Below are 14,219 nucleotides of genomic sequence, written 5' to 3'. Positions count from 1 at the left end.
TAAAAGCTGAATCGGATTACATTCTTAGGAAGAGTAAACCCTTGCTCATTTAAGCTTACATGTTCAACAATCTGAACTACAAATTAAAAAGATTATTAAAAAATGGTCACAGGAGGGGATATATGTATACCTATGGCTGATTCATGTTGAGGTCTGACAGAAAACAAGTCTGTAAAGCAATTATCCTTCAATTAAAAAAAAACGGTCACAGTCATTCTTTTTTCTTCATATCACCTTTGGGTCCTTACGTTAAATATGGTACTCATTAACGACTGTTTTAGCAAAGTGGTCTTTAAAATTGTGGGATACTAGATACAAACAGGCACTTGACAATCCATTTGTGCAGACAGTGGCAGATGAAAGAACTGCAAAGCGTTTTATCTGACGTCATTTACAGTAATAATGTTAAACCCCTTAACTGTGTGAGAACACTAAATATTCTCAGTGAAAACCTCAAGTCAACAAACTTGTTTTGTGATGGTTCATTAATAAAAGAATGTGCCTTTTGATAAAACTTTTCATCACAACTTTTATGTTTTTTGGTTTCGAAGGTAGACTTTGTTATTCATGAAACAGTATCCTGGGGTATGAGGGGGTCACGGTCTCTATTGGACCATGCTATGGCCTGGAAGCAGGAAGGCAGGCCCAGGCTCAGCTGTTGCAGGGTCGGGGCGAGGACCTGGGTTCTCCTGATGTGGTTGCAGTCGTGCTGGGGATGTGTACCCTGTCACCCCCTGGTGGGTCCGTGAGTCTGTCCTGCTGTGACTCGGATACCATGCTCTCAGCATGTTTGCTGGAACAATCCGCAGGGTGACTCCCAGCCTTGCAGGGGGTGATGGGACCCCTCTATATCCCAGAAGACATTTATACTTCTGCATTCTTAGCACAGTCTGCCTTGTCTTTATTTATATACACGTATCTGTCTTTTCCAGTAGACTTGCAGGTTCCTTGAGTGTTAAGACACATCTACCTTTGATCTCACTGACTTACATACAATAAATAATCAATGTTGGGTGAATTAAAACATAAAGGTGCTTCCTCAGGCCTAAGGTGTTCTAGCTAGTTAATGACAACTGATAATAGAAATCAGACTTTCTGATGAGTATTTTGGTTTTATAGCTTTATTTTTCAAAGATCCCAAGTTTGTGTTTTTATAGCATTAAAAAAATTATTTTTGCAAATATCCACAAAAAATAACCCAAGAGACACTTTTATAGGACACCAGCTCTATTCTAGAAATAAAAGACTCACATACCAGAACCAAGTTTTACCACCTAATTTCTTTCATTTTCTAACAGTGTCTCAAAACCTAGGCAACTCTAAGAGCTATTCTAACTTGTTTCTTAAGTTACAATATGCTTCTAATTTTTTTTCCCCATCACACTAGCATACCTTAGGCTGATGCAAATGTCTCATATGCTAATTTTCTTTTCCCTGAAGATTGTATTTGTATCAACACTTAAGATATGCTATTTCTAGACTGTGTACCTTGGATTGGTTGAAGAGCCTCTGGTCATACTGAACTTCATTGGAAGTCCGAGGGTTGGGCACACCAAGAGCAATGACTTCACTGATGTCTCGATTTTCATTTCTCTGCAGTTTTGACCTGTTTTGTAATACCATACCACAAATTGAAACTTCTTCACAGACAAACTGAATTTCAACTTCAATACAGCCATTATCAGAAGCAGAGGAAACAAATATGTCCAGTTCACATCTTATGAACATATATATTCCTTGATAAGGCATAATTAGGATGGCATTTCTTACAGTATTTCAGATACATGATTATTGGAACAGATAGGGTTTTATAATTAGGCATTCCTGATACAGAAAAGAACTGCTCACTTTTTTTTTCCCTTGAGGAAAAATTCAGGACTACAACATTATAACTTGACATCTGTAAAGACTACACAAAGTGATCACCACCAACCCCCTTCTCTGGCAACCACCCATCTGTTCTATCTATGAGTTTTTGTTTGTTCCCGTTTCTCTTTCTCTGACTTATTTCACTTAGCATAATACCCTCAAGGTTCACCCAGGTTATCACAGACAGCAAGATTTCGCTTTTATGGCTGCGTTCTATTCTAGTGTGTGTACACGTACACAGACACACACACACACACACAGACACACACAATCTATTTATCTGCTGATGGGTACTTAGCCTGCTTTTATGGCTGCGTTCTATTCTAGTGTGTGTACACGTACACACACACGCACACACACACACACACAATCTTTTTATCTGCTGATGGGTACTTAGCCTGCTTTTATGGCTGCGTTCTATTCTAGTGTGTGTACACGTACACACACACACACACACAATCTATTTATCTGCTGATGGGTACTTAGCCTGCTTTTATGGCTGTGTTCTATTCTACTGTGTGTACACGTACACACACACACACACACACACACACACACAATCTATTTATCTGCTGATGGGTACTTAGCCTGCCTCCACATCTTGAGTACTGTAAATAATGCTGCAGTGATCATAGGGATGCATATACTTTTTGAATTAGTGTTTTGTATTCTTCAGATAAATACCCAGAAGTGGAAAAGCTGGATCATATAGCAGTTCTACTCTTATTAATCTTTTGGGAAATCTCCATAGTGTTTTCAATATTGACTGTACCAATTTATACTCCCAGCAACAGTGCACGAGGGTTCCCTTTCCTCTACATCCTCTCCAATGCTTGCTATTTGTCTTTCTGATAACAGCCATTCTAACAGGTGTGTGGTTTTGATTTGTATTTCCTCATAATTAGTGATGTTGATTATTTTTGCATGTGCCTGCATGTCTTCTTTGGAAAAATGTCTATTTAGATCCTCTGCTCATTTAACTGGGCTGTTTTTAGTTGAGCTGTAGGAGTTCTTTCTATAGCTTGGATATTAACCTCATGTCGAATATATGATTGGCAAGTATCTTCTCCCACTCAGTAGGCTGCCTTTTCATTCTGATGATGGCTTCCTTCATCGTGTGGAAGTTTTTAGTCTCATACAGTCCCATCTGTTTATTTCTCCTTTGTTTCATTTGCCTTTGGAGTCAGATTCACAAAATCATTGCTAAGACCAATGTCAAAGGGCTTACTACCTATGTGTTCTTCTAGGAATTTTACAGTTTAAGGTCTTACATTCAAACCCTTAATTGATTTTGAGTTAATTTTTGTGCATGGTATAAGGTTTTCCTTCTTTTGCACGTAGCCGTCCAGTTTTTCCAACAGCACCTATAGAAGAAGCTGTCCTTTCTCAAAAGAATCATTCTTAATACAAGCAATCTTCTTGAAACACATGCTGAGATATGAAACTGCTGTGGTCTGTATCTGCTATTATTATAAAGGGTTAGGGGGACTGGGGAGAAGGCAATGGCACCCCACTCCAGTACTCTTGCCTGCAAAGTTCCATGGACGGAGGAGCCTGGTGGGCTGAAGTCCATGGGGTCGCTAAGAGTCGGACCCGACTGAGAGAATTCACTTACACTTTTTCACTTTCATGCGTTGGAAAAGGAAGTGGCAACCCACTCCAGTGTTCTTGCCTGGAGAATCCCAGGGATGGGGGAGCCTGGTGGGCTGCCGTCTATGGGGTTGCACAGTCGGACACGACTGAAGTGACTTAGCAGCAGCAGGGGGACTGGATGCAAATTAGGTATACCACATGAATCATTTTCAATAAGATAGAATCAGTTTTTACCTAACAACATTTAGTAATTTTATCCTATTAGAATTTTGAGAAAAATATGTCTAATGACTGGATTACTCAGTATGATGTTTGACATTCAGATGAACTTAATTCCCCTGCTGTTTTGGTATGTATGTAATCTCCATCACAATGATACCATGATTACTGTCATCATTTACTTTACTGGAGGTGCAGGTCTTAAAATGATTTCTATAGACAATCTAATTTTCATCCAAGCACAAGTTTAAAGCTTTTCTATTTTATCAGTTCTCAGTCACTTTTCTGGTTTTAAGGGCTCAATTTATCTACAGAGCCATTTTGATTTTTACAGCTTAGGAATTTCAGATTGAGAGTATCATTAACTGTGTACTTTCAAATTTCATTCCTTTCTGTTCTATACTGTACATTTAAACTCTAAATTCAGATTTTCTGCTTTTCCATGACTTCACTTATTCAAGGAGATGAAATATGCCATTAAACAACAAAGAATACCACCGGCAGGAATCTGTTTAAGATATGACCTAAAAAAACATTGTATCAGCTCACAGGAGGATGAGAGCATTCAAAACTGCTCATTTGGAAAGAAAATGTTTTATATTTGCATTTAACCCTCACTCAGAATTCCACCTCTTGTATTACAGCATTTCTTCAACTTTTCATTAATTTCAGTTCTCAGCCTTTGGTGAACCACAAACTTCACGAATCCGTCTCTACTTTATTCCGCGTGTTCATACATGTATTTCCTTTGTTAAGTCTGTACTTACTAAGAGCGTTGTCAGTTTTCCCAAGTAACTTCACAGGACAGCTCTGTCCTGAATTTTAAGTGAAACTGCTCACGGAAAGAGGCTGCCTTTCACTCCTTACAAAAGCTGCTCCTCTCCCCTACTGCACTCACTCAGTACAGTATCCTGCACATGAGAGGACCTCAATAAAGGTCCAGCAGCTTATTTCCTGACTAGAGGAGCAGGCACAGGATAAATCAATCTGTCTCACCATTTGAAGCAGGAAAAGAACAGACCAGAACAGGCATATCCACTACTTTCTTCTTCATAAATATGATCTGAATTCCCTTTTTATGTATCCCTGTCCTTCTCAACCCTAGCTGACAATACAAGGTAATGGAAGAAAAGCTCACTTTCAGGCACAGTCAGTTCTTCTGCTAAGGCAGACTAAGCAGTTTAGGGCAAGAAAATAGGTGCTGGTTTATGAAGCTATCAACCTGAAGAGGAAGGAGAGAAGCAAAACTGGTTTCAGTGGACTAACACTCCTCTGGTTCACAAAGGTCACTCTCCACAATTCACACTGACCTCAGAGAGTACCTACCTCTTGTCTGGAGCTGCCCTGGAGAGGTTCCGGTCATGCTGTCTCTCTTTTCGCCGGTCATGCCGGATTTCATCCCTCTCACGTGCCTCCCCGTCCTCTGTGTGGACACAGGTGAAAATGACTTTATCACTATTCTACGTGTTTTAAATTTTCATAATAAAATGCCAGAAAAAGAATTTGCAAAGTTCATCCTTATATTTTCCAAGACTGACTTCAGATAAAGAACCTTTTACTCATGATACACTGGGGCTGGCTGCACCTAACCTCATCTACTGTGTCTATATCCATCTTCATTTTCCCTACTCTCCAGGCTGAAGGGATACAGTGTAGATATAGAAGGAATACAGTACAGAGCTTGAGTTTTCGAGTCAGACTGGGTTCAAATCCTGTGTCTATGACAGATCAACAATGTGAAATTATACCGATTACTTGACCCCTCTCAGCCTTTGTTGCCTCCTCTGTAAAATAGCGACAATAACAGAACCACTGCGTAGGATTGCTGTAGGGATTATATAAAGTAATATAGTGCTCAGAGAGGTACCTGCCATAAGAAGCGCTTAATAAATGGTAAGTTCTTATTAATATTTGGCAAGAGGATTTAAAAAAATTTTAACTACCTTCTCAGGAACCATCCTGTTTTTTTTTTTTTAATCAGTTTAGATAACTTAGATACAGAGAGGTTTTACTCTGAGTTATCTTCAGTGGCTAGGTTACCACAGGTAGGTTTTTTATATCATGCCCCATTAAGACATTTATATATATATGCAAGGAAGTGGGTTACTAGTCAGAACCTTCATTACTTCCCTTCAACTCTAGACTCCTATAACCAGTTGCCTGCTTGACACCTCCATTTTAAACATAACATGTCCACAACTAAATTCCTAATCTTTCCCTCCCAAATCTCTCCGCAGTGTAGTCTTACCAATATTAGTAGAGAGCAATTCAATCCTTCTCAATTGTTTAGGTCAAAAGTCCTGGAATCATCTTTGACTCCTTTTCTCTCCTTCTTCTGCCGAATCCATAAGCAAATTTTGTCAGCTCTACTTTCAAATCACACCCAGTACCTATTTTCACTACCTACCTCCTGCTATTATCTCTTATCTGGATTACTGCAATAGCTTTCCAACAGTGTTCCTGCTCCTCCAAATAACCATTCCATTGCCTTCTAACATATGCAAGATCATGTCATCCTGCTCCAGACTCTTCAAATTGCTTCCCTTGTTACTTGAAGTAAAAGCTATAAAAGGCACACAAGATCTGGCTACTTTGCCCTAACTACTCTGTCTGACACCTCCTCTACTTAGCATTCTAGGTCTAATCCAGCCATTCTGGCCTCCTGCTTTTCCTTGAACACACCAGATACACTCCCAACTCAAGGCCTTTGCACTGGCTGTTCCTTCTATCTGGGATGCTCTTCCCTTAGGTATCCACATGGCTCAATTCCTTACTTTCTTCAAGTGTTTTTTGTTAAAGTTACCATCTTGGAAGTGAGGTCTATTCTGACCACTCCCTCCTTCTGGCACTTTTACATACTCTTCCTTTTTTTCCCTCACAGAGACTATTATCTTCTAATACACTATATGATTAACATGTTTTTTTCTGTCTACATTCCCTAAAATGTTCACTGCTATATTCCCTTCCTGACCAGCAGAAAACTCTGTGTCTAGATGAAATCCTTGCACCGAGTAGGTGCTCAGCATGAACTGAATGAGTAAGTATACTAGATGAGGAATTAGTACTGAAAGAAAAACCGCCCTCATACTTTTCTTGAATTAGAATTAGTCTTCTCACTCTAACTGAATTAATATAATATAGCACATATACCACAATATTTATGTAGATCACTAAATAAAGTGAGAGAGAAAATGATTAAAGGCCTAAAAGAAACACTGTGAATTAAGTTTACCATTGGGGGAGCTGAATTGTACAGTTTGAGATCACTTTTCTCTTAGTTTCCAGAAAAGTAAGAGAAAATTAAGCCTATCATTTGAATAATATGTGATTTTTAAAAGTATTCTGCTCAGAATTTTTAAAATTTCTGGTGTAGTCCCATATTAAATACACATTCTTTATTTTCTATTACTTCCACTTAATGAGGCAGAAATTACTGTTTCATTTCTACATTATTTCTGAAATATCTACATTTTCTTTACATGTATGCACTACTTCTGCATGCAGTAAAAAAAAAAAAAAAAGCTGAGATTTTCTAAATTGAGATAAATATTATTCATAAAGTAAATTCAATTTAGTAAAGAGTATGTCAGGGCTTCCCTGGTGACTTCCCAGGTGGTAAAGAATCGCCTGCCAATGCAGGAGGCTCAGGTTTGATCCCTGGGTCGGGAAGATCCCCTGCAGAAGGAAATGGCAACCCACTCCAGTATTCTTCCATGGGAAATACCGTGGACAGAGGACCCTGGTGGGCTACTGTGCGTGGGATCACAAAGAGCTGGACATGACTTAGCAACTAAACAACAATGAGTATGTTATACCTTTTTCCACGTGGGTTTTGATCCCAGCTCTTCTCTCTCTGGCTTTCTGGGCCATTTCTCTAAGTTTCTCTTCATGTTTTTCCTTTTCTTTTTGAGCCATCTTTCTCTCTACTTGAGCACGCATTTCCACTGCTTCGCGAGCCTGTACGTGAAGTTAGATTTAAATAAGATACTCTCAGGGATAAAGACTTACAGCTGTCATTTAATTTCCTAACTAAACTCTGGCTTGAAAGAAGTTAGAAAAATTCACATTTGTTACTGCTGATTAAAACAAAGATTCTTGTCTACAAAAGATAACTCGCCTAGACGACATTGCAAACAACTTTTTCACTGACTCCAATCAATCTTGAAAGTCAATGTTTCACTAATGCTTTTTCACTATTTCATTTTAGAAACAATCTAAAAAATAAAATTAAACAAGCAATAAAGCAACTTGCAATATCAATAATAGGAACTGGTAATGTTTTAAAAATCAATCAGATCAACTCAAGATATAGCCTAAGTATAGATGAGCAAGAAATAATTTACATAAGGGTGCTCACTATGACACAGAAGATATACTCTTGTATATTCTATGCCCGCATCCTGATGCATGTAAACTTAAAAGACACATATTAATACCATAACATTAACAGACAGCCAATACTATGAATGCCATTTTCTGTAGCACTCAATACATTGGTATGTTTATTTTCCCTTCTGTGCCACTGATCTTTTGGAAGACAAAGAGAAATAGGGAAAAATTATGAAACCCAGGAAGAGTAGGTGCCAACCTTCCCAAAAATGGGATCAGTCTAGGGCAGCACCATTATTCTAGAATGCTGTGGGGAAGATGAATCACCAGAGGTGGGGTATGTATATGAGCCTGCAAAGGCCAAGACTGGGTCAGAACTGCCACCGGCACATGTCATCTCTGCAACACATACCACAGCTGAGAGCCTCTTTGGGTACTCGGCAATGTAGCCCAAATAACAGTATCTTAGGTAATTTTGAACAGATTTACAAATTATCAAGAGCATTAAACAACTTAATTACAACAGACCAACCTTTCGATCAGCAATGTAGAGGGCTTCGGCCAGTTTTGCAAAATTTTCATTGATGTGAACTGTTTGCAGTCCTCTTCCATCGGCAGCCAGACGTTTATCTAATGGAATTGTATAACCCTAGCACGAAGGCAGGCAGAAAACACTGGTCACCAAAGAGCAACAATAGTCTTTAAAACTAGATTTATATACGTCCATTTTGACAACCATTTTAAGTTCTTTCTCCTTACATCTTTTATCGTAATTAAGCAACAGTAGTAGCAGCCAACACTGAGGGCTTCGTGTGGAGGACTGCTTAAGCATTTTATATTTATGGCTTCATTTATCCTTCACAGCAATTCTATATGGCCAGTAACATTATTATTTCCATTTCACAGATGAAGACACTGTGGTAGAAAGCCTAGGTCATACAGTTAATGAGCAGAATAACATTTCAGAGTGCAAGCTCTGGGAAAACAGATTCTCATGTTAAATTTTGGGTTATAATAAAAGGAAATCACTACCAAATAGCTAAATAGTTGCTCATCAAGTAAATGTAAGAGTTATACAAAGGTAGAAGAAAGCACTAAAATCATAGTGTCTTTAGGTAGCTTAATCTGCTGCACTGCTTTCATGACTTCTCAGATTCTTGGAACCCTACACATTTTAGTAAACAGAAAAAAGTTTGCTAGACAACTAAGATTCTGTGTTTTGAAATTCTGCATCCTATTTCAACAACTCAAGGAATATGCTTGAACATTTATGTAACTTCCATGCTTAGCTTTACTTTTTCAGACTTTTGACTAGACTGCTAAATAATGACCTTCTGCCCATGGTCTTTATTCCTAATTCAAGGAGTGTTACAGACAGCTCAAGATGCCTCACAGTTATACATACATAAATATGTATGGTATACCAAACCAGACTACCCAACAATCCTTTTGTTTCAGAATGAGTGTATAACTTATTTTCGGCTGTGCTGCAAGGTTTGTTGGCTGGATCTTAGTTACCCAAGCAGGGATCAAACTGGGCCCTTGGCAGTGAAAGCGCTGAGTCTTAACCACTAGACTGCCAGGGAATTCCCAAAGTTCCTTTAAGGAATAATTTGTATTTAAATCATGGATTGAGGTGGCCTTCTTCACCCTTAAAAAAAAGAATCATGAAATATTTGGGAGGAAAAGAAAATAGTGATTAGGAAACTTATTTCGCAGTATTTTACAGATTATTCATGACTCCTAGATGCTTTGGTGATCAGTAGATATACATAGGATTTAAATAATTTATGCATGCATTGTTATAAACAGAAATAAATAATTTAAAAATGAAAGCACTGAATATAGCCAAACATTTATTTTGTTTTGTCATATGATTATTCAGATTGATCTAAATCCTTTCAGGAAGAATTTCAGATATAAATTTAAGTTTTCTAAAGAATAGTTATCTTTCACTGATATGTTACTTCATTCTACTCGTTCCTTCTCTATTTGTTTCCAATAACTACATTTTACCAGGAGAATCTACATGGAACTCATGTGCCTGGAACACTAACATTCCTAATACATTAACATATAAAAAAGAAAAAAAAGTTGTATAAGCTGGGTGTTCCTTCTGGAAAACCTTCAGCTAAATGAAATGTTGAGGTTTCGTCAAGTAATCCAGGCTGAAGGTCCTACCTGGGTCTTTTTCAGGAGGTTCTAACACTAAGATACTGAATTTATGACAAGTTAATTACCTTTGCATTTTTCCAGTTTGAAATACAGGGAGGAATCTTCCACTCTTGCTGCTCCTTCACGGTCATCTACATTGAGAAAAGAGAGGAAGAGACATTTTTAAGATTTATAGTCTAGCAAAAAACTAAGTGCAACCTTTCTCTTCAAAGATAGTGCAATATACACTGATTTAATCAAAGGTCCTAATTCCATTTGTTTAGTGGCACTATATACTATGTTCCCACATCATGGTTTCTAGTAATAACTTTAATATAAAACATGGAATATAATCTATTTTTGACAGTTACAAATGCTGGTTAGTATTTTTACATATTTAAACTGATGTGAATACTTCCAGATGAAAACTTTTTCTTTTAGCTGGGTAATAAAATATACCTAAAAAAAGTCACTTGGACTATCAATTACAGACCTAATGATCCCAGGAACTTACTTCCTACAACTATGATAACATCTTTTCAAACAGCAGACGCTTTTCATTTCATTAAAAGCAGGAGTTAGGTTATTAATCATAAAGCTAACAGCTAACATTTTACATACATTCTCATACTATGGAACCACATGTTACAGTCTTGAGTGGGTCCCTATTTGATTTTGAAAAACAAGCTAAAGAAACAATATATGAAAACAATATGGTGAAAAGTAATATAGGCATCTAGAATTTATTCTATAGGGGGTTATTTATAAATTAGTAATCATGAATACAAAAAGAATTTAAACTAGAGCAAAGATTACCTTTCGGCTAGGAGAATGCATGACAGGTGCAGGAGGAGAAGGTGGTCCCCGAGGAATTTTCTTATTAATCCTGAAGGATAAACCAAAGCACAACCACAGAATGATATATATTTTTCCTTTTCAGTCAGTAAGTTAAAGTCTTCCCTCCTCATTTTTTATTACATAAAGCTTTAAACAGACACAAAAACAAGAGTGTATAACGAAGGTCCATCTATTATACAGCAATGTGTTGAGAAGCTAAAGCGGGTGTATTCAATCAAGAATGTGAAAATTAAGACCTGCTGAAAAAGGGACACAAGCCACCCACACAGGGTCCTCAGACAGCCCTCTCAGCATCCAAGCTCCCACTCTGGAGAAGTGAAACCCAACTGGGTCATTTCAATTTAAGGTGCAGTTTTAATACAGCCACACGATGAAGCAGAGTCACAAGATTTATTATTACTTAAAGACCCCAGAGTAATAATTTATTATTAATTAATTAAATAATATTACTTAAATTTAATAATTTATTATTACTTAAAGACCCCAGAGGGCTTCCCTGATAGCTCAGCTGGTAAAGAATCCGCCTGCAATGCGGGAGACCTGTGTTCTATCCCTGGGTTGGGAAGATCCCCTGGAGAAGGGAAAGGGTACCCACTCCAGTATTCTGGCCTGGAGAATTCCATGGACTGTGTAGTCTATGGGTCGCAAAGAGTCGGACACGACTAAACGACTTTCACTCACTCACTCACTCAAAGACCCCAGAAGTGAGGAGTGAGGAGAGATCAAAGAACTAGAGGAAGAACAATCCTCTGTCGTAAGCCACAAGTGAGCAGGAGACAGAGAGCAGGGTAGTAACACCTAGCTGGCTGGGACAGAGGAGTCTAACGTTTCCTGGGACTTAACTCTAAGTGGTTATAGTAGTCCCCTGGTATCCAAGGACTGGTTCCTGGACGTCAACGATACATACCAAAACCCATGAATGCTTAAGTCCCTTAAACAAAATGGAGTAGTATTTCCACATAAACTACACACATTCTTCCTTACACTTTAAATCATTTCTATATTATATCTAATACAACGTAAATGTTGTATAAATAGTTGTGGTGGGTGTGACATTTAAGTTTTCATTTTTGAAAACTGTGGAATTTTTTGTTTCCCCTTTTTGCTACGCCATGTGGCATGCAGGATCTTAGTTTCCCAACCAGGGATCGAACTCTTGTCCCCTGCAGTAGAAGCACAGAGTCCTAACTACTGGACTCCCAGGGAAAACTCTCCTGACTATTTTTAATCTGCAGTTGGTTTAATTTGCAGATGCAGAACCTGTGGACATGAAGAGCCAACTACATTTAAAAATGTTCCCTGGGAAAGGCAAAGTGGGAACTTATGACTGGCATTCTCAATGCAAGTCCCAATTTAAATGTCCAGTTTCTACATGGGAGTAGTGTCATCGTACTGCAACATGCCTAGGCAGCAACTTGGGGGGAAAAAGCTGTTTTCCTCAAAAGTTGTTTTTCTTAAAACAACCACTCAGTTTCAACAATTATTAAAACACAACCAACTATGTCATCATCATCACTACCCACTTCACCTCCACCGTATTATCATCTTTTCATCAAATAATAATATTTTGCCTTCTTAAAAGACAGCTTTATTGAGGCACAACTAATGTACAACTAACTATACATAAAATGTACAATCCAATTAACTTTTGACACAAGTAAACACAATTTACTTGTGTGAGATCATCATCACAATTAAAATACTGAACATACCCATCACCTCCAAGTTTCTGCACGCCTCTTTGCCTATGGATCTTTTTCCGTCTCCTATCCATACTCCCTCCCTCCTCACAGGCAACCACTGATCTACTTCCTGTCATTATAGATTAGTCTGCATTTTCTAGAGTTTTATATAAAAGGAATCATAGAGTATGTACTTGTTTTTGGTCTAGCTTCTCAGCATAATTATTTTTGAGATTCACCTATGTCACTGTACGTATTAAAGTTTGTTTCTTTTTATGGCTTAATAGTATTCCATGTATGAAAGTGAAAGTCACTGTCGTGTCCAATTCTGTGCGACCCCATGGACTATACAGTCCACGGACTTCTCCAGGCCAGAATACTGGAATAGGTAACCTTTCCCTTCTCCAGGGGATGTTCCCAACCCAGGGATTAAACCTGGGTCTCTTGCATTGCAGGTGGATTCTTCACCAGCTGAGCCACCAAGGAAGCACTCCATGTATAGATGCCCCACATTTTGTTTATCCATTTATATGCTGATGGACATTTCCCTCCTTTGATATCTTTTTTTATTTTTGGAATAGTGGTGAATTCTCATGAAGCCACCCACTTACTTGAACCGTGGAGGCTCCATTGGATCTTTCTGCATTTCCACCATCCGAATAACTCTCTGTTTAGCGCCAGAGTTGAAAGCCACTCCTTGTTGAGATGGTGTGTATCTAAGGAATGTAGATGAAACTAAAGATGTAACTAAGTTTTCAACAGGTATTTTACTTCTATTAAAATCCTAAGCTGGACTACACTGTCAGTTTCTCTCACAAAGCAGTAATAGAAAACTGCAGTAATATTTAGGCAGAGCAGATAGTAACAGAGATAAGAGAACTAACAGCAACTCAGAGTTATAAGCAGAATGTAAACTAGAGTTGTATTAGTTTGCAAATAATCCATCACAGTCCATTTTGAACCACGCTAAGTACCGTGTTCAAATAGTAAGAGGTCTAGAAAATAGCACCTATTTTGTAAGTATGCATTTGAGGAAAATATAATATCTCAGCAAGCAACTTAAAATTAGTAGTTTCTGAATAATCATAGGCTATAAAACAGAAAGATAATGGCAGCAGCCCTACCAGCTCTGAATTTTTCCTTAATATCTATATGTGAATCATCTTTCCACATAAAGATTTAGTTGAGTGAAATTCCTCAAAATTTAAAAGTATTATAAGGATGGCTATTATTATATAAATGATATTAATACATTATTAATATTTATAGGATACTATCAAATAATTATAGTAGTATTATATAATATTTCCAATATATTAATATTATATAGATATTATACACATATAATTTTAACATAGAAAACTATAATCACTGTGGTTTATATTATATACTGTGTAACTGTTAATTTCTAAAAGTAAAAAAAAGTTTTAAAATAGCATAATAGCTAATATCTTAAAAGCGGGTACCTTAAAAAATTCTGCTTACCATTTGCACTAAGAATCAACAGACATCAAG

At 37.6% G+C, this 14,219-nt stretch overlaps 1 protein-coding gene across 2 annotated transcripts in view; it reads right to left on the bottom strand.

Annotated features, from left to right (window-relative positions):
• Window positions 1-14,219, bottom strand: part of SNW1 (SNW domain containing 1) — a 30,869-nt gene that overhangs the window by 969 nt on the left and 15,681 nt on the right. For both annotated transcript variants that reach the window (XM_055436054.2, XM_055436055.2), the window contains exons 6-12: window positions 13,316-13,420; window positions 10,981-11,050; window positions 10,251-10,316; window positions 8,543-8,659; window positions 7,497-7,638; window positions 5,008-5,104; window positions 1,489-1,606 (exon numbers count right to left, since the gene is read on the bottom strand). In XM_055436054.2, coding sequence (XP_055292029.2) covers window positions 1,489-1,606; window positions 5,008-5,104; window positions 7,497-7,638; window positions 8,543-8,659; window positions 10,251-10,316; window positions 10,981-11,050; window positions 13,316-13,420 — 715 coding nt within the window. The remainder of the gene's footprint in view (window positions 1-1,488; window positions 1,607-5,007; window positions 5,105-7,496; window positions 7,639-8,542; window positions 8,660-10,250; window positions 10,317-10,980; window positions 11,051-13,315; window positions 13,421-14,219) is intronic.

The sequence above is a fragment of the Moschus berezovskii genome, chromosome 9 (genome assembly GCF_049115385.1).
Source record: "Moschus berezovskii isolate FMDL1 chromosome 9, NW_MosBer_1.0, whole genome shotgun sequence".
Classification (NCBI taxonomy): Eukaryota; Metazoa; Chordata; class Mammalia; order Artiodactyla; family Moschidae; genus Moschus; species Moschus berezovskii.
Note: the sequence above shows the minus strand (reverse complement) of the source record. Positions and strands in the feature narration are given on the sequence as shown.